The following is an 18160-nucleotide window of genomic DNA, read 5'->3' on the forward strand; positions in this document are numbered from 1 at the left end:
CAGGAGCGGCTTCGGGCAGCGAAAGTGAAACGTAAACAGAAACGTACCGATGGAATGACAATGGTAGCTCTTAAATAAACATTATACCCGACAAAGTAAATATTATACCCTGCACCTGCTTTATTTATTTTATTTATTTACTTATTATTTTTATTTATTTACAAGGTCTGAGCCTGTGGAAGAATATGAAAAAGATCTGTGTATTTTCCGTGTTTCTGTCAGGCTTTCCCCAGCCTGAGCTTGGATCGCAAGCAGTGACTGAGCCACTGCAGAGCCCTTTGGTGCTGGGGCTGTTCCTCACAGATCTCCTGCACGATGCTGTTAATGGCCTGCAGTCGATCCTGCACTTTCTCCTGCTGGTTCATGCAGGCCTCTTCAGTGTGGCACAGGGCCTTGTACTTCCCTTGCCTCAGTGCCTGCAGCTGCTTCTGGTGCGCCTGGTGGGCCACAAGTTCCAACAGGTTCTGAGAAAAGCAGAAAGAGAAGGGGCTGTGACAGCAGGAAAAGCATGGGTGGGATTCGTGTCGGGTGCTGTGACCATCAGTGTGCACAAGGCAAGGACAGGGCTGTGAATTCCCCACCATAACAGCCAAACAGCATCCCCAGCCCGGGTGTTGGAGGGGTACAGACATCACAGAATTCATAAATCAGAGACATTCCCACATATATAAGGCCACCCTTGCCAGGACAGGGTTTCAATACAGCTGGCTCTTGGTGAGCCCCCAGAGCAGGATCAGTTGGTGCTGCTGTAACACCACACTGAGCACACCCAGTTCAGCACGGTGCTGAGGCAGAGCTGGCAGCACAGGAAGCAGCAGGCTGTGTCTGGCTCACATGCTGCAAAGGAGTGGATGTGCTCACCCATCGTTTCTCGTTCTGAAGACTTTCCATGTCCAAGCTGAGGCTGCTGGTCTCATCCTGGAGCTGGGACAATTCCTCCTTCTTTTCTGAAAAGCTGGCACTGAGAGACTCTTGGATGTCCTCTAGTTCCTGCATGGTTTGGTTGCATTCATAAATGTTCTAGTAAATGGAAGAGAAGGAAATGGCAGATTTCAGTTCTCTAGTTCAGCTGCATTCCTGAGCATCCTCTCAGAACTTGGATTTGGGGTATTTTCAATGAATGTTTTCAAAGCCTGCCCCTGTGCCAGTGGGGATCTGTGCACGGACACTGCTGTGCTCACTGCTGCTCACCACCAGGCCAGCCCCAGCTGTGTGAGCTCCTGCAGCCCCACTTTCCTTGCTCACCTCCTGGGTTTCCCTGATCCTCTTCTTCAGCTCCTGTTTCCTGCTTTGGAAGTCACTCTTGGTGCTGTGTTTCTTATCTAATTTGCTCTGAGCCTCTGCCCGATTCGTTATTGTCTCTCTCTGAGAAACACACGCCTCCATCGCCCGAATCAACATCTCCTGCTGCTTCTGCAGCTGCTCGTGGCGCACCTGCCACAAACCAGACACAAACCAGCCTCAAAATACCAAATGTTTACCAACAGCACCGAGGGAAGCTGCCCAGGTAGCACATTCCACCAGCATTAACCAGCTACGGGTGACATGAATGCCTGCAAGCCAGGTTTGGTCCAGACCTGGTGTGCTGTGTGTGGATGTGGAAGGCAGAGGCTTGGGTTATCCACCTGTCTACTATTCAAAATGTTAGTCTGAACCTCATTAGCAAGAACAGAAACAGAAAAGCAGAAGCATCCTGAGCATGAAGGGGACGAGCTGCTCTGCCAGGAGAGGGAACGCTTCCCCAAAGCAGTGATTAAAGTGATGCAATATTTAGTAATCAACATTGCATATAAATCAGGGTCACAGAATCAGGTGGCAGACATACTGCAATTTAAATAGATTTCTTGGGAGTATCCAGATTCTGCTGAGGCTGGCACGGGGAATGCAGGATGTGTGGGCTGGATGTGCTCAGTTCAGTCGAGCTGCGGGGGGGTTTAGAGTCCCACCCTGAGCCCTGAAGATGCCACTTCTCCAGCTTGTTTCTCGTCTCCTGCCTCATGTTCCAGCCACTCCCAAGGCTGAGTGCACTGGGTGGCTTCCCCTCCTCAGCCCTCTCTCCCAGTGCCTTACTTGCATCCTCCGAATCTCTGTTTTCATGTCATGGATTTCGCCGTGTTCCAACAGAGCATCTGTTGTTTCCCGCATCTCTTTTGCCAGCTGCATCTTCTTCTCCCACAGCAGGATCTGATGCCTTCAGAGAAGGGGAAGGACAGAGAAAGCTGGAACCCCCAACTCCTGGGTTACCTGCCCAGTGCAACACACTCACTGCCAGCTACAGGCAGAATCTTCCCGTGTGGATCTTGGCAATGTCCAGCTCACACATGCTGGAACTGTTAAAGCCAACGTGCTCCCAGCCCCTGCTGCCTCCAGAGACTGCTGAAACACCCTTCAGTTTTTGTGTTTCAAACATTCCTCCCCTTCTGCAGGAAGGCTAGAAGCACATTTGCTGGTGCCAGGTTTGGTGACTGGAGGTGAATGGGAACATGGACACTCACACAGGACTGTGGCACTCTGGTACCTACTCTGCTTCTACCAGGCTGTTCAGGAGCCTTTCCTTCTCCTCAGTCAGTTGGCTGTGCCTCTCCTGCATCTCCACAGATTCTCTTTCTGCTGCCTAGATTTGAAGAACAAAACAATAGTGTTGTCAGGCTGAGGTTTTCCAGGATCACTGCTTGCCTCTGATCTGCACGGGAGGCTGGGACCTGGGAATGAGGTGCCCGGTGCCTCAGTACCTTGAGAGACTGCACAAACTCGTTCTCTGTGACAATTTTGCCATTTTTCAGCTCCTCAACGCTGCTCTTGTTCTTGCTGATCAACATGTTCAACTTTATCAGGTCATTTGACATGTTCTTCATGTGCCGTTCCACATCCTTCTGTTCTTTTATTTCCTGCTGAATTTCATCTATGGGTGAACAGAAAAAAGTCTTGGAATTGCCCTGAGCACTGGGTTGAACACAGACAAGGTGTGACAAACAGCTATCAGAGCTGGCAACACCTCAGGCAGAGCCACCCCTGTCCCACAAGTCCAGCCAAAATGATTTTCCACAAGCTCAAAAACCAAATAAAGCTTTTGAGGGAGACTCCTGTGGAAAGAAGTTGTGTTTGGCCAATGAAAGCACAGTCACTTCTGGGGACATTTACCTACCCACTACTTGCAAGCTTTATTTGACAAGTGTAACAGGTGGCACGGTCACTTCGGGGCCGACTGTCAGGACAGTAGGGTCAGTCCTTACAGGAATAACAACGTGCAGTCAGCAGGAGTGCCTGAGCTGTTGCTATTCCTGCTCACACACAGCCAGGAGCACTCCTGGGGGCAGCTCCAGCTTCTCCCATCTGTAACCCTCCACTCCTTTCTCCCTCCCTTCCCAGTGAACATTTGAAGGACGAACTTTCAACGCGCAGTTTCCTCTGCTGCATGATGATGATCTGCTTCTGCAGCGTGTCCAGCGAGGTGATCTGTTCCTCCCGCTCCCGTGTCAGCCTGACCAGCTCCTTCTGCTCATTGAGCCAGTACTTCTGCAACGTCATCGCCTCCGAGTTGCATTCCTCCAGCTGCTTGTTCAGCTGGTTGATCTCAATTTCCAGTGGTCCCAGCTCTTGCCCCTGCACAAGAGCAAAGTTTGGGATAAATCAGGTGGAAGCTGCCCGAGTTCTTTACTGGACTCTCCAAAGTTTGCAGAGGATGTGTCATAGGATTCATTTCCCTTTGGGTATCCATAAGGTCTTACAGTGCCTGGGACAGATTTGGGGGTCATGCCAATAGGGCCAACCCTCAAACGACTAAAACCTCACTGCCTGCCCCATTCTCCCTTCCTCGGTGTTTGCAGATTTTCCCAACAAGATCCTGTTTACTCAATGAAGCCATTTGGCATTTTCATCAGGTGCAGGCAAGTCCCTGCAGGGATCTGTGCCAGGCACACCCTCATTTCACAATTCCCTTCACTGTATTATTGAACTGATAAACATAAACACCTGCATTAACCAATGCAACTTTGAAGTCACAGTGCTGATGCCTGAAAGTTTGAACTACCCAACAACAGAGTGACATTGATCAGGGGCATCTGTGGCCACCACAAAGAATAAAATCAAAACTGGGACTGAAACACAAAAGTACCTACCCCCTGCTGAGCAAGAAGCATCTCCAGCTTCTTGTTGTACAGGCAGATGATCCCTCCCTTCTTGTCAGCCTGGAGCCTGGACTTTGCAATCTCATTTTCCTGGCAGGCGATCAGTTCATTCATGTTTTTTATTTCCTTGTCCACCTCACAGAGTGTTTTTTGGTGAACTGTCAGCCTGCAGCTGGTATTAGTTGCGTTCAGAATAATCTGGGCCACATCATTCTCAACCTTGTAAAAATGCAGCTCCTGGGAATATCAAGAGAGAAAACACATCACTGTCCCCAGCAGCCCCTTGTTGAGTTGTAATGTCACCTGTCCCAGCACAGGAGCCAGGGGATTGAGGTTCTCCTCCCAGGTCTGTACTGTGAGCCATGAGCTACTTACTCTCTGTGTATCTTTGTTTCTCCATCAATTGACAGGCAATACAATATCTACCTCTCCCAAACAGCTGTTGAAAAGCATTAAGGAGCCTAAACATTCCAAAAACCTTTAAGAGACCTCACTCATCCCTTCTGCAATGACCCCTTGCCCAGCTGTCTGCAGCTACCTGCCACCAGTACCAGGACATCTCTGTATTGTCCCTTGTCCAGCACAGCTGGTATGCACGGCCCTCACCCAACAGCCAGCACAACACTCAGTGTGAGAGCTGAGTTTTCTAATCTTTCTAGGGGATCCAGTTATACACTCCCAGAGAGAGCAACTTATCATGGATTAAAGAGCTGTGGGTCAGGCTGGACCGTTCCTTGGACGTTCCTCAGAACTGAGAGCTGCCTGCATGGCACTCCGTGATGGATTAGAGAAATAAAAATTAGTTAAAATTAGATTACAGAAGTACCACATGTCCAGAGTTTTTCTTGAGTACATAAGAAATGCTGGTACTTTATGGGAAATGCTCCCATTTTTAAAGTAAAGGACAAGGTGTTTTGTGTCAGGCCTTTTCGGCCAAGCTCTCTCACACACACCAGAATCCTGCAATAAGACCACAGGGAGAACCAGATGGGAGAGGCAAACTCAGCAGAGCTTCAGTGCAGACCTGAAACCAGAACAAAGTCACTGACAAACCCTGCTGGGGACCCACTGCTGCAGCAGCTCCTTCCCTGCCCTCCCAAGGTGGGGATGCTGTACCAGGTTGCTCTTTCTGTTCCGCAGTTTTTCAGCCAGCTGGGAGAAGTGCTTTGCAGCTTTGCTGGATATCATCTGGTCCTGAAGCTTTGCCATGATTTCACTCTCTAGCTGCTCTTTGTCATAAGTTCCTTTCTCTATACCCTTCCTGATGGACAGCAACTCATTCAGGTGAGCAGCCTGGTCCTAAAAGGTTGGAAGAGAGAGACAGGATCACTACAACTGTTTGAGGAAGGGTTTTCAATCCATGTATTCAAAAGGATTGCTCTTCCATGCACTCTCCTCACCATCTTGGTCCTGCTGAGGGCCTGCTCTGTCTCATGGAGAATACGAGTATAGGTGCCAGTCTGAACCTGCAGGGCCTCCTGCTCCAGCAGGCACTGGGCAATCAGTTTCCTTGTCGTGCTGGCATCATTCTGGGACCGGTTCAGGAGGCTGACAAGGTTCTCATTCTTCTCCTCCTCTTTCCTGATGGACTTCCCACAGCCATGGATGTCCCCTTCTATGGACTTGAGGTCACGTCTGTAGTTGCTGGAGGGGCAAAGAGGACGGAAAGTCATCACAAGGATTGGTGCTCAACAGCCACCCACAGACTCCTCTTTTCAAACACGTTATTGCAGCAACAACTGCCCAAGAAGAAAGATGTTTGCAAGGGCTCAGCTGCTGTGACAGTGCAGAGTCAGCAAGAGATGGATGGAGACATTAAGATTTAAAAGTAAATGTGTGTAGGAAAATTGATTCCTTCTTTCAGTACTGTCCCAGCCCCGTTCTGACCAGGATGTCACCATGTAAAAGCAGATTGTTCTCAGAGAATCAGTCAAGCTTTAAGGCTCCTGAGCAAATAAACACTTCCTCTGCCAGTAACAGGGAGGTTTTCTTGAACATTTCCAAAGGCCTCACAAAACCCTGATAATGAGAGATAAACCCTTCCTGACATCCAGCTCTTTGGAGTAAGAGACATTGCAGAGGTGATGGAACACTTTTAATGGAATAAAATGCAATCACAAAAACTCTAAACAGCTTCAAGAACCCCCCACATTCTGAGGAAGAGATGTGGTTAGGATAAAGAAAACAGCAACAAAGAAATGTGCTTTTTATCCTTTAAATTTATTATGCACTTTAGAGCAGGAAACTTGTTCTGCCTGCCACACCTTGCCCACACGGTGCTAAACCCCCAGGAGACACACTGGAATCCCCTTCTGGAATCCCTCCTGTCCAAATCTGAGGTGTCCTCCAGCTCTGCTTTCAGACCATACCTCAGCAGCTCCTGAGTGACAACATAGGCCTCGTCCCTCTGCTTCATTCCAGCCAAGCTGCTGTTCCACTGGTCCATCAGCCTCTTTTTCTCCATGTTAATAGTCTGGACCTCCAGAGCAGCCTGGGGAACAGAGAGATGGCAGACAGAATGAATCTACACCGTGTTGAAAAAACAAATTCGTGTTACAGTACAATTTTTTTTCTCTTCTTGTGTGAGCAGGATCAGCTTCAACTCCGTGGCTGGTTCATTTCTCAGCAGCCCACAGAGCACAGGTCTGCAAGAAAAAACTGCTGAGAAGGGCAGGAGGAAGTGATTTACAGGCACTTCTTAAGGACAAAGGAAAAGAAAAAAAACCTCCTCATTCTTCCAAACAGGAACAAACTGTGAAACTCTGTCCCACATTGTGCACACCACGTGAGCACAGGCCAAAGGGGTCAGCCCTGCCAGAGGGAAATATTAACCACAAGGGACAAGTCCCCTCCTACCTCACTGACTGCCTGCCGGGTCACTTTTGTGTCCTCTGCCTGGGCCACAAGCTGAGCTTCAAACAGAGCAATTTGTTCCTGGAGCTGGTGGACTCTCCTTGTTAACTGGTCCAGAAGAAGGTCCTACAGAGCCAGAGCCAAACAGTGCAGGGTGAGTCATGGAACCTCAGTCCAAACCAACTGTATCCTGTAAGAATAATAGCAGCTAAAAAAGGAATTAAAACTGGCAACTGGATTAGATTTGAGTCCTATTGAAACTTTCCCATTCATGCACAAATGGCTCGTGACTGCAGCAGGGATGGCTTGCAGGAGAATGAAACCTGTTTGTTATTCCAGTTGCAGCAGTAAATTGATAAACCCACATTCCCTCCTGTCAGCACTGAGGCCACCTGTCCAGCTACTGGGAATCTTAATAATGTATGTTTGAAAATGCTTTGTTAAAACCTTCCTAAACCCACTGTATTTCAACAGTTTGCATGGAATTCTGCACGAGCAGTACAGTGGATTGTGTCCTGGAAGGCAGCAGAGGGAGCTCCAGCACCGACCGGCTCCGCTCATCCCCAAAGTTCACTTTCCATTGTGAAATTCGCTGTGGTTCAGAATTATTCCCAAGACCTGAACACATGATATTTCTTCATTAAATATCCTCCTTCCCCCACACCTCCTCTCCTTGACTGAAGAGTGATTTACTGTCCTAAGGCTTGCAAATCCTCTGGGCAGTATTGCTGTCTGGGGGTAGGCAGGGCTTCTTTTGTCAGAAAAGCCTCTGGATTTATTTCTTTTAAATTATTTGAGAAAAATATCCCTACTTATCTTCCATGATTCAATTGCTCTAGCCTTCCTCCTGACAAGGTGCCACATCCTCCAAGACTGACTGCTGGTACCTGCATCTGTTTATTTCAAGGACAGTTTTTCTTGGTACCTGTTTTTTCTTTTCCACCTCAGCCTGGATCCTCTCTGCCTCAGCCCTCCTGGCTGACTGTTTCATCAGCAAAAGCCTGTGGTGCATGTCCTGGTCCATGTTCTGCACGTAGAAGAGCTCCAAGGCCAAGTTTTCAATCTGGGTCTGCATTGCAGAAACTGGGGGAAAAAGAGGAAAAATAGTTACAGAGAAATTTGTATTTGTAGGGTACCCCTTAAACAGAGAAAAAAGGGAAAGAAATACAGAAGCTCCCAAAGCAAAACCTCTCACACACCAGCTAAGCCAGCCCTCCCCAGCACACATATTTACATCAGCTTTGGAGTACAGCTCCACAAGCAAAGCTAAAGATCCTGACAAGCAATTTCAGGATTCCAGCTCACAGAATTCCAGGAGAATCTGTGACGCTTTTCAGTGAGCGCATTATTCCCTATTAGTTATTCTGCCACATTTTTCTATCCAGTGCTTAACTTAAATTCCCATTAATTTCTCCACGCAGCCCTGGAATTGGGAAACAGTGCCAGGACTGCCTTGGTCACCTTTCTTGCGTTCATCATCCGTGTTGTGACATATTTCCTTGTGAGCACCCCTGAGGCCCTGCAGTTCTGCCTCCAGCTGCTGCCGCGCTGCGGCCGCCTGGGAACAGCGCTCGTGGCTCTTCTCCAGCTCCACCTCCAGCTGCCCCAGCTGCTGCTGGGCCCCATAAAGGATCACCCCGAGCTCTTCTCTCTGCTCTTTGCTGGTTTTCATTGCTGTCCTCTGCAGACACAAGAGGGAAGGAGCTGTCTGGCAGCAGTTTGGAGAGGAGGGGTGTGGGAAGGCAAAGGGGAGGCTGTGTACCAGCTCATGGAGCTCTAGGTTCACTTGTTCTATCTGCTTGGTGAGGTAATTCTTCAGGGCAGCCTGGAATCTTGTCATCAGAGGCTGTAAAGGAGAACAGTATTAATAAGCTTTAACATACTTGTGTAAAGAGATGATGAAGAAGCCTCGTTGCTACATCCCCCACCCAATAAAACATCTTATTTCTGCCACAGACACTTGGGTGCTTATTTTAGCTACACTCACTGTAGCAAGTGAGAGATGCTACAGAGTGGGTATTTGCTGATGCCAGAAAGTGAGAGTATTTTAAAATCAGAACTGTGCCAGAAGAGCTACATCAGAGAACCCATCCCTCACTCTTGCTGCAAGGAATCCTCTTCCAGGAGCAGTGAATGGGATTTACCCATTGCTCACTTCTGAACCTGCAGCTCCGGGGTCAGGACTGAGTGACACAGTCAGCAGTCAATACTTTGGCAAAACTGATTTTCACACGTGCAGCTGAACAGCTGAGCCACTGCTTACAGCTCACCTCACATTTCAGAGAAACACAAACACCAACTCTGCAAAGAACAGCAAGATTTGAAGACTTCTCACATGTTCTGGATCCAAGATGAGCAGTTCTGTTTCTCCTGCTTTTTTCCCCCTCCTTTTTCTTGTCTCCTGTTTCTCAGCTGCCTTTTCCCCGCTTTGGTTGCCATGATCACTGGGGAGCTCAAAGGTTGGCTCTCCATGGTGAGAACTGGGTCGTCCTTTGCTCCCTGGACCCCACCCCACCACAGAAAAGGAAAAAGATAAAGCAAGAGGATTAGATTTCATAGCATTGTGCCTCAGGTTGGATTAAGGAGAGGGAGAAAACCAGAGGCTGTGCTGGAGAGATGTTGCAAAGGGGATACCTGGCCTGGTGCCTGTGTCCAGCTCTGCTGCAGGTGCTCCTGAGGGAAGGGAAGAGGCTCCTCCACCTGGGAGTGGCTGCTCCATCTCACCCTGTTCAGGAGGACAAATTTGTCACGTTCTGCATTATCTGGGAAAGTCTCAGGTGATTTTTCCTGAGACATAAAACCCATCACCTTTCCCATTTCCCCCTAAACATCTGCTCACTTTTGCCACGAGACATGAACAACGCAAACAACAGATCAACACAAGGGCCTGGCCCTAAAGCCAGCACAAAGATGCACCCAAAATATAATGAATTACTTTTCCCATTTCTGCAGACCCCTCAAACTTCTCCTCCTGCAGGGACAATGACTCTGCTCCAGGGGAACACTCTCCATTGCCATCGCCATCCTCTGCTTCCATGGCCTGGCACACAGCACAGGTGAAAAGCAGAGCAGCACATTGCCATTTGCATTTAATTTTAATGTTATGGTGTTTTTTGCCACGGGGTGCAGAAGTTTAATGTAGAAGTTTAATCTCATTTACAAAAACAGTCACCCAGCAAGCACTGAGATCGTAAAGATCCTGACTAAACTTCTCCACATCTCTTACACTTTCACGTGCTTCTGGTTCGCATCTATTAAAAAAAAGTCCTTACAGATTTATTAAAGAAATTCTTCCAGCTAGCACAACGTGTAGATAAATTACTCTTGTTCTTCTCTCTCTGTTTTTAAAGAGAGGGTGAGCAGCAGGCTCGGGGCACGCACCGGGGAGCCGGGAGGTACCGGGGGGTACCGGACGGTACCGGGGGGAGCCGGGAGGTACCGGGCCGGCGGTGCAGGGGATGGGCAATGCCGGGCTTCTGTGGAACCCGGAGCGGGCCGTGGTGGAGGGGCCGGAACCGGGACGGGACGGGACAGGACGGGCGGTACTGGAGCAGGATGGGATGGAATAGCACAATGCGGGACGGCAGAGGAGCCCCGGGCGCGCAGTACCGGACAGCACCGAGCAGTACCGGACAGCACCGAGCAGTACCGAGCAGTACCGGGCAGTACCGGGTGGTGGCGGTAGCGATACCGGTACCGGTACCGGCCCGGCCCGGCCCCGACTCACCCGCGGCGGCTCCGCCATGTTCCCGTTGCCAGGCAACGCATCAACACCCGCTCACGTGACCGGCCGGGCCGCACCACCGCGGCCCGCGGGGGGGGTTGGACTCGGCTCGCACCATCCCCGGCGCGCGGGGGGGTTCGGGCCACGCTCCGTCCCCCGGCAGCCCCGGTTCCGCCCGCGGGCCCGGTACCGGCACCGGGCGGGTCCCGCTGTGCTCTCCCCGGGCCGGGCAGCTCCGGGCCGGCCGGACGGGCGGGGCCGCCAGGCGGGCACAGCCCCAGGGGCCGGGCGGAGCGGGCGGGCGGTGGCAGCGGCCCCGAGCAGGGCCGGGAGCGGCGGTGGCGGCGGCTCCGAGCCCGCCCCGGGCTGGACAGCGCCGGGAGCTTCCCCGGGCTCGTCTGTGCCGGTAAAGCGGGGCCGGGCCGGGCAGGGGGTGGCGGGGGGTAGAGCGGCCCGGTGATCCTGGAGCGCTGCCCCGGGACCCCCGGGCCCGGTACCGGGATCCTGCCGGTACCTGGGCAGGTCCGTGTTTGATCCCGTTCTTTGTCCGCCCTTCCCACGCCGGAGCCCCGCGGAGAGCGGCGGGATCAGGCGGGTGCTCCGGGAGAGCGGATGCTGCCCGGGGGTGAGGATGCTGCCCGGGGATCGGGATGCTCCCGGTAGAACGGGATGCTGCCCGGGGGTGAGGATGCTCCCGGTAGAACGGGATGCTGCCCGGGGGTGAGGATGCTGCCCGGGGATCGGGATGCTCCCGGTAGAACGGGATGCTCCCGGGGATAGGGATGCTCCCGGGGATCGGGATGCTCCCGGTAGAACGGGATGCTGCCCGGGGGTGAGGATGCTCCCGGTAGAACGGGATGCTGCCCGGGGTCGGGATGTTGCCCGGGGGAAATCTAAATAATCTTTAAACTTTCTCTTCTGTTATTTGGGTATGGCTCCGTGCAGCTTGGGGTATTTCAGTGTTTTCCTTCCTTCTGGGGACATGTTCTTGTCGCAGGTGAGCCCAGCACAGCCTGAGCCGTGTTACCTGCGGAGGAGGTGGATGGGGGATGGCTGGAGGTGCTCTGATGAGCGGTCTCGGGATGCTGCAGGCAGGGGTTTTGGGGTGCTGCTTTGCTCTCCGTGCTGCTGACACTGTAAAATAACGTGGCTGCTTCCTTTGGGACATCTGCCTTCTCCGACCTCGGGCTGGGAGCTCGACTTGCAGAGGTGTTTTGTTCTTAGTTGCTGCTCGGAATAGGAGGAGAGATGGGAGTCCGGGGTGTCCGAGTGGCAGAGGTGATGCGTGGTCTGATGTTTGTCATACTCAAAACAGAGTTTGCAGTCAGCTCATCCCCTGAGCTGTGACCCAGACTCCTGGGCTCTGAGCTGCTGCTTTCTGAGTCCTGAGAGTGTTATCAGGACACAGCAACAGGATGTTGGAAATAAGAAGTCATTAAAGTCATTAAAGCGTTTCCTGTGGCCCGAGCAGTGCAGATAAGTGACATGAAAAGCTGGTGAACCAGGGATGGAGGAACATGTGGCACACACAGTTTGGTGCTGGGGATGGGTGAGTTTTGTTTGCTTTTTGTTTGCTTTTTGTTTGCTTTCTAATGCTTGAGCAGGCGTGGCTGGGAGCAGCCAGCCTGACATAGCAGTCCCTTTCCCTTTTTTCATCTCTTGGGTCACAGCCTTGCAGGATTCAGGCTGCTGCCCCTTTTTTACCTGCTCAGCCGAGATTCATCTGGGTGAAATCTGTCCCGCTCTAGTGACTGCATTTGGAGTTGGGGAGATTTTGGCTGTTCCCTTCCCTTTGCTCCGTGAGCTGCTGCTGCTCCAGCAGAGCAGCAATGAAAGACTTTTGGTGACCTACATAATCCTCCCCATGAGATGGGATGACTTCAGAGTGGCTCCCCATGGCAAATGCTTTTCCTTGATTTGGCTGGATCCTCTGAACCGGCTCCAGCATGGCGAGGAGTTTGGAAAGCTTTTCTCTTTTCAGTCCCAAAGTCGAGGTATCGTAATACAAAGGGAAGGCTGTACAAGGGCTCTCGTGTGCTTGTGGAGGAGTAGAGATGAAGTGAGTGAGCAGCTGAGAGTGGCACAACAGATCCCCTCGGAGGACTGGGGGGCAGCTGAGTCCTGACTCCAGGCTGCCGTGCTCCGCTCGCTCTGTGCTTGAGAGTTCCAGACCCAGCATTTGCTGTTCCCAGGAGGGGAAGGAGGCAGGAATTTGTGTCTGAGCCCCACTGCCACAGAGACTGTGCACTCCTTGAATATGTAAAATTAAATTCAAGCTATTAAGGGCAAGAACGAAAAGGAGCCTGTCGTGTTTTTCCTCCCGAAGACGTTTCATACTCAAACGTGGTGCTGCTGTTTGACAGCTCGTGTTTCTCGGCCGTGCCCAGACACGCTGCAGGTCTCACATTTCACTTCCAGATCCCCGCAGCGCGGCTTCTGTGGCCTGTAAAGCTCTGTAAGTCTCGCCCAGCGGATGAGCCCTGGGCAGGGGGAGCTGGGGGCTGCAGCTGGGCTGTGCTCCAGGCTGGGCTCCCCAGGGAGAGGAGCCGGGGGCTGCGGGTGCCCCCGGTGCCAGCACAGCCGGAGATGGGCTGGCTGTGCCAGGAGCGGGATACAGGAATCCCCAGCAGCATTTGCTCCAGCAGCAGGTGCCAAGCGAGGTGTGATTGCCAAGGCAAACAGGATCCTGTGGATGGGTTCCTGAGGAGGGAAGGGCAGCTCTGGGAGCCGCTCTGGACGCTGCTGGCTGGAACTGGACAGGCTCTGGGGAAGAGGCTCCGCGGGCGATTTCAGAATTGGCTCCCCAGCACTTTCTCACTCATGAAGCTGAGAAGTGCTGGCACCGACTGGGAGAGCAGCCAGGGCTGTGTGAACAGACACAGGAGCTGGAGTGAAGATTTTTAGTGGCAACAGTTGATGTGTGGGAGAAGAAAATGTGTGTGTGCTTAATAAATATTGGCACTCAGCAAGAGCTTATCAGCTAACGCAGTGCTTCAGCTTCTGGAGAGCTGAGCTGGCTCTGCCACACTGAGAAGAATCTCTTCAGATCAGCAGATAAATACGAAATTAATATGAAAAATGGGGTTTTTTGAATGGTGCTGATTTACTGCTGCCTGAGCTGTGGGACGGTTCCTGCTGCTTTCCCAAGCACACACAAGAAGCAGCAGCAGTTCCTGCCTCTCCCCACAACCCAGGCCCCACGGACTGTGTGTGCAGATGTTGTCCCACATGGAAAAGGGCTGAGAATAGAGCAAACCCTGCAGATGTGGTCTCTGTTATTTGCTGCTTTGTGTTGTATGAGCTCCTCTCTTTTAGGAAGGAGGAGCACTTTCCCAAGCGGAGTTTCAGGGACTTTTGGGGTTGTACCACTACAGATGACCTTCAGAGGTCCAGCCCAGCACCTGGTCCCCACTGGGACTGACTGGGTATTTATTTCTGAGGCCTTTGAAACCCCAGTGATGTAAATGGCCCCTTGGGGTTCCCTGTTCTGGAGCACCATTGTCCCAGCTGCTGGAATGACAGAACTAGATATTCCCTGCCACAGTTCAACTGCCTTACAACTTCTCCCGTCCTTCATCGACAGCTCTTCCTTTCTTTGGCAGTGACAGTTCCCATGTGTGAAGACTTTTAGTACATTTCCCTCACTTTTATCTTCCCTTGGCTATCTCTTTCCCTGGCCCAGATAACTCTTGTCACCCTCCCTGAAACTGTCCTGTGACTTGCATCTGTTTTTCATTAATCCTGCAACCAAAGCTGGCCTGTGAGAACAGTGAAAGGATTGAGTTTCCTGGTGATATTTATATATCCAGTGTGTCTGGCTACTGTCTGCAGCACTGCAGTGGTCTCTGGTTTCTGATTCTGCAAGGCAAGTCCAACAGACTGAATTTCTCAGCTGGCAGGACTCCGTATTCCAAACCTTTTGTCTTTTCTTGGGTTCCTCTTCCCAAGCCTATGTGTACCTGCAGCACCATCCACCTGCACATGCAGGCAGTACTGAACAACAGGTGTTCTGCAGGATCAAAGCAAGATTTCCCTTTAAATTCCTCTGGCTTTCCAGGGAGCAGCATTTGATCTTTACCTGAGGCTTTGTTCTTTCTGTGCCTGGTGAAAGCTCATTAAGTTGTGCCTTTGTGTCCTGACCCCCCCCTGCCTTCCCTGGAGCACCCAGAGAGCTGCAGCAGGACATCACACGACCTCGTGTTTCTCATGTGCCTCTCCAGCCCCTGTCCCTGTGTTTCCTGAGGAAGCACTCCCTGGCCAGCAGCAGCAGCCAGCTGCTGCCTCCTTCCTCCTGGGCATCTGCTGATTTTTGGGGTTCTGAGGAAGTTGCTGGCATGGATGAAGGTCTGTGCTGCAGTAGCCAGAGCTGTGCTGACAGGTGGCCCTGCCCAGGTGTGCTGGAGGCCCAGGTCTACATCATTGTCCCTGACTCCCCTGGCCCTGTTTGGAAACTGTGTGTTGCAACTCAGGGTGGGGAAGGAGAAGTTGCACCACAATTTACTGTCTGTTCTTGCAGGGTGCAATGAGAGGAAAGGTGATTTGCTCCTTAAATGTGATTGAGGCAAATGACTTTCTGCCAGGTGTAACCCAGAGCCCGAAACTGTGGATTTTGGCAATGTGGACAAGAGTGAGCTTAGGGCTGGACAGTGTTTGGTTTTGGGGTCTGAGACATGGGGAGACACGAGTCTGGTGCTAGGAGGAGACAGGAGTGTTCAGGACTGGCAAAGTGATTCTCTTATCCCAAACACTTGCTGGTACAGAGCAGGCTTGATGTTTCTCCACCAAGTCCCAGCGAAGGCTGAAATGCAGAAACCGCCCCTGCTGTGATTCGAGCTGACAAATGTGGCCATTGCCAGCTAAACCAATAGTTTGTCCTTTAGTGAAGGCTCTGTCAACAGCTTGGCAGTCTCATTTGCAGTCCTCTGCATGTACCAATCTGTCAGAGGCAGGACAGCTCTTTTCCTTCCCTGCAGCCCTCACTCTGCCCTTTGGGAAATGCCCCTTTGCCATTTCTGCCTTCTGCCCTCCTGGGCTGGCTGGATTTGCCATCAAAACCAGATTAAGAAAATCAGAGCTGTCCAACATCAGACAGTGCTTGTTTAAGCCCTTAAGTATTTCCTCAGAAGATGCCCCAGGGCTGGGCCTGTCTCCTTTATTTTCCTCTCTGGCTCTTGTGGCCGTGCCCTGCAGCCCAGCGTGGGGCTGGTCCCCAGGAACGCCCCAGGCCTGGGAGCCTGGCTGTGTGTGGGGTGTGCTGGGTCACACTGGCCTGTTCACAGCAGGCTGGGCCATGCAAACACAAAAGAACAAAAGTAGGAGCTCCCTCTTCTCCTGTGGTTTTGGCAGAACAGAAACTGCCGTGGTTCTGACGCTTCCCAGCTGGGGATGGCTGCAGGGAGCCTGCTCTGCACTGGGCTTGCTTTGTGTGAGACCCTCCTGCTCTTCCAACACGTCCTGGTCCATCTGCTGAATGTTTTATATGTGGGACCTTCTGGGTCCACTGCAGAGCTCCTCATCATCAGCCCCAGCAAGCAGTACGTCTCATTTGAGCACAGAGCTGGGGACTGTGCTCCACAGAAACTCTGGATGGGTGAAATGTTTGTCTTGGGTTGGTGTGCCACACTCTGTGTCCACGCTCTGCCCTCCCTGGTGAACATGGGGCTTTCAAACCTTATCTCTGGCAAGGCTTTGTTTAACCATCACTGCTCAGAAAAACCCAAACCAAACCCAAAACCAACCTCTCAAAAACAAATCCCAACCCCCAAAACCTCAAACACACAGAAATGGCAAGCACAAGATGAAGTGGGTTTGATTGATGTTGTTTTTGGAGATGCTGTGGCTGGAGCAGCAGCCCCATGTGCAGTGCTGTGGTCTCAGCCGTTTCTGTGCTGAAGGAAGCTCTGGGGTCAGCTGTGGCTCTGTGACATCCCCGTGTCAGTGACACATGGGGCAGGCCCACACTCTGAGCTGTTCCCTCAGTGGGGGATTGCAGTGCCCAGCATTGCTGTTCTGCCTCCTCCCCACAGCAATTGTTAACATGTGGGGTTTTGCTGCCTTCGTGTTTCTTCATTGCAGAGAAAATGTCCTGGGATTCTGTGCTTGAGCACCTTTGAAGCACGAAGGTGATGTTAGACATCCACAGGATTTGTGGGCTCCTGCTTGAGGTGTGGACTGATGGGAGGCTTGTCCTCAGACAGTGGGTGGCACGTGCTGTGCTGTGGTTATTTTGGTTCTCACACTATTTTTTCCTCCTTCTTGGCAGATCTTCTGAGTTTGGCTCCTGACGAGAGCTGACAGATGATGGAAACATTTCCCTGGCGATGTCTCTGGGGCGACTCCTCCGTCGAGCCTCTTCGAAAGCGTCCGACCTCCTGACCCTGACTCCCGGCGGCTCCTCCTCCGTGCTCGAAGGGGAGATCATCTACTCCAAGAACAATGTCTGTGTCCACCCCCCTGAGCTGCTGCAGGGCATCGGGGAGCACCATCCAGGTGATGGGCTGCTGCAGACACTGCCCGTTCTCTCTTTTTCTCTCTCCTGGCTGTTGCCTCCATCAGCTTCTACTCCTTGGGCTCTAAGAAATGAAGAGTGGGGGACAGGGCAAGGCAGTTTTGTGAAAGACTAAGGAAAGCAATCCACCAGCTGATCCATCAGCTCTCCTTTTAGTAGGAAGCTTAGTGATGTTGCTCCTTTCTCTTCTGCTCCAGCATGGATTTACCTGGTTTAGTAAGTCCTTTTGTGCAGTCAGAAGTTGTCATGTGAGGACAGTAACTTCTGCTGCTTGTTCACATCCATGAATTGTTCAGGAAATCCAAGTATCCTCTTGGAACTGTTATTGCTGGAGTGGCCTCGGCCGCCACTGGTAAAGGGAAAATCCAAAAAGCCTGATTGTGGCTGCATGCACTGGAGTAAATGAGGATAAATCCTGCTCTATCCTTTTATTCTCATCTGTTCCTGTGCTCTTTCATCTTCTCATCAAAGACCTGTGGCTCTTGGCTTAGCTTCACAAAACGAATTATTCTGTGAGCACTGACCCTTACTTTCCTTTTGGTGTGGGTGACTTCTTTTTCCATTGGCTTCCCATAAAGGCAGCCCTTTAACTGCACCAAGGTAAATATTCTTGAGAAATCAATGTTCAGCTGGCACTTGAAATTGTTTAACTAAGAAACAGTAGAACTTTTTCATGTGGGAACATATTTTATAACTTACTTTTGATTAGTAAATCTGTCCAGGAAGTCCAAGTATTTGCATGTCATCTCCCTGTTCAGTTAGGCCAGAGGGAATTCACACTGTTCAAAAGCCACAAGCAGACTTGAAATGATTTGCAAGTACTGAATAATGCTGAGCACTCCACAATTCCTTTGACAGAATTGTGCCCTGGTTAATAAAAGGGTTTTGCCCATGTGCAGTGGTAGGGAAGTGGCAGGAATCACAGGATGGTTTGGGTTAGGAGGAACC

At 51.4% G+C, this 18160-nt stretch overlaps 2 protein-coding genes across 19 annotated transcripts in view; one reads left to right on the forward strand and one right to left on the reverse strand.

Moving 5' to 3' along the window:
* Window positions 1–100: 100 nt before the first annotated feature.
* On the reverse strand, window positions 101–10881 carry CCDC40 (coiled-coil domain 40 molecular ruler complex subunit). Of its 5 annotated transcripts, none has more exons than XM_086857535.1 (18): window positions 10708–10881; window positions 9615–9705; window positions 9316–9479; window positions 8743–8826; window positions 8442–8661; window positions 7906–8063; window positions 6984–7106; window positions 6497–6618; window positions 5528–5771; window positions 5244–5426; window positions 4119–4364; window positions 3390–3603; window positions 2733–2902; window positions 2523–2614; window positions 2071–2191; window positions 1246–1434; window positions 862–1020; window positions 101–464 (listed from the first exon to the last, which is right to left on the reverse strand). In XM_086857535.1, exons 1-18 carry the CDS (start codon window positions 10723–10725, stop codon window positions 219–221), a joined length of 2844 nt encoding a protein of 947 aa, XP_086713661.1. In that variant the 5' UTR covers window positions 10726–10881; the 3' UTR covers window positions 101–218. The 5 variants fall into 5 exon arrangements, with proteins under 5 accessions (XP_086713661.1, XP_023794637.2, XP_023794638.2 ...); XM_023938869.2 differs by having other exon boundaries at window positions 10253–10724; XM_023938870.2 differs by having other exon boundaries at window positions 10362–10723.
* A 106-nt stretch (window positions 10882–10987) lies between these two features.
* TBC1D16 (TBC1 domain family member 16) overlaps window positions 10988–18160 on the forward strand; it is a 29097-nt gene continuing 21924 nt past the window's right edge. For 11 of the 14 annotated variants that reach the window (XM_086857542.1, XM_086857548.1, XM_086857544.1 and 8 more), the window contains exons 1-2: window positions 10988–11110; window positions 16967–17193. In XM_086857542.1, coding sequence (XP_086713668.1) covers window positions 17025–17193 — 169 coding nt within the window. In that variant the 5' untranslated portion in view covers window positions 10988–11110; window positions 16967–17024. Of the gene's footprint in view, window positions 11111–16681; window positions 16869–16966; window positions 17194–18160 lie in introns of those variants that run through there. The other 3 variants (XM_023938875.2, XM_086857550.1, XM_023938872.2) reach the window with 2 other exon arrangements.

Source organism: Cyanistes caeruleus, chromosome 19 (assembly GCF_971803275.1).
Source record: "Cyanistes caeruleus chromosome 19, bCyaCae1.hap1.1, whole genome shotgun sequence".
In the NCBI taxonomy this organism is placed as follows: domain Eukaryota; kingdom Metazoa; phylum Chordata; class Aves; order Passeriformes; family Paridae; genus Cyanistes; species Cyanistes caeruleus.

Bases quoted from the DNA above. Each gene is read 5' to 3' on its own strand.
- CCDC40 (XM_086857535.1), bottom strand. The intron at 8,662-8,742 runs GTACACAGCCTC...TTGTGTCTGCAG, and splicing joins ACCTAGAGCTCCATGAGCTG to AGGACAGCAATGAAAACCAG. The intron at 2,615-2,732 runs GTACTGAGGCAC...CTTCAAATCTAG, and splicing joins AGTTTGTGCAGTCTCTCAAG to GCAGCAGAAAGAGAATCTGT.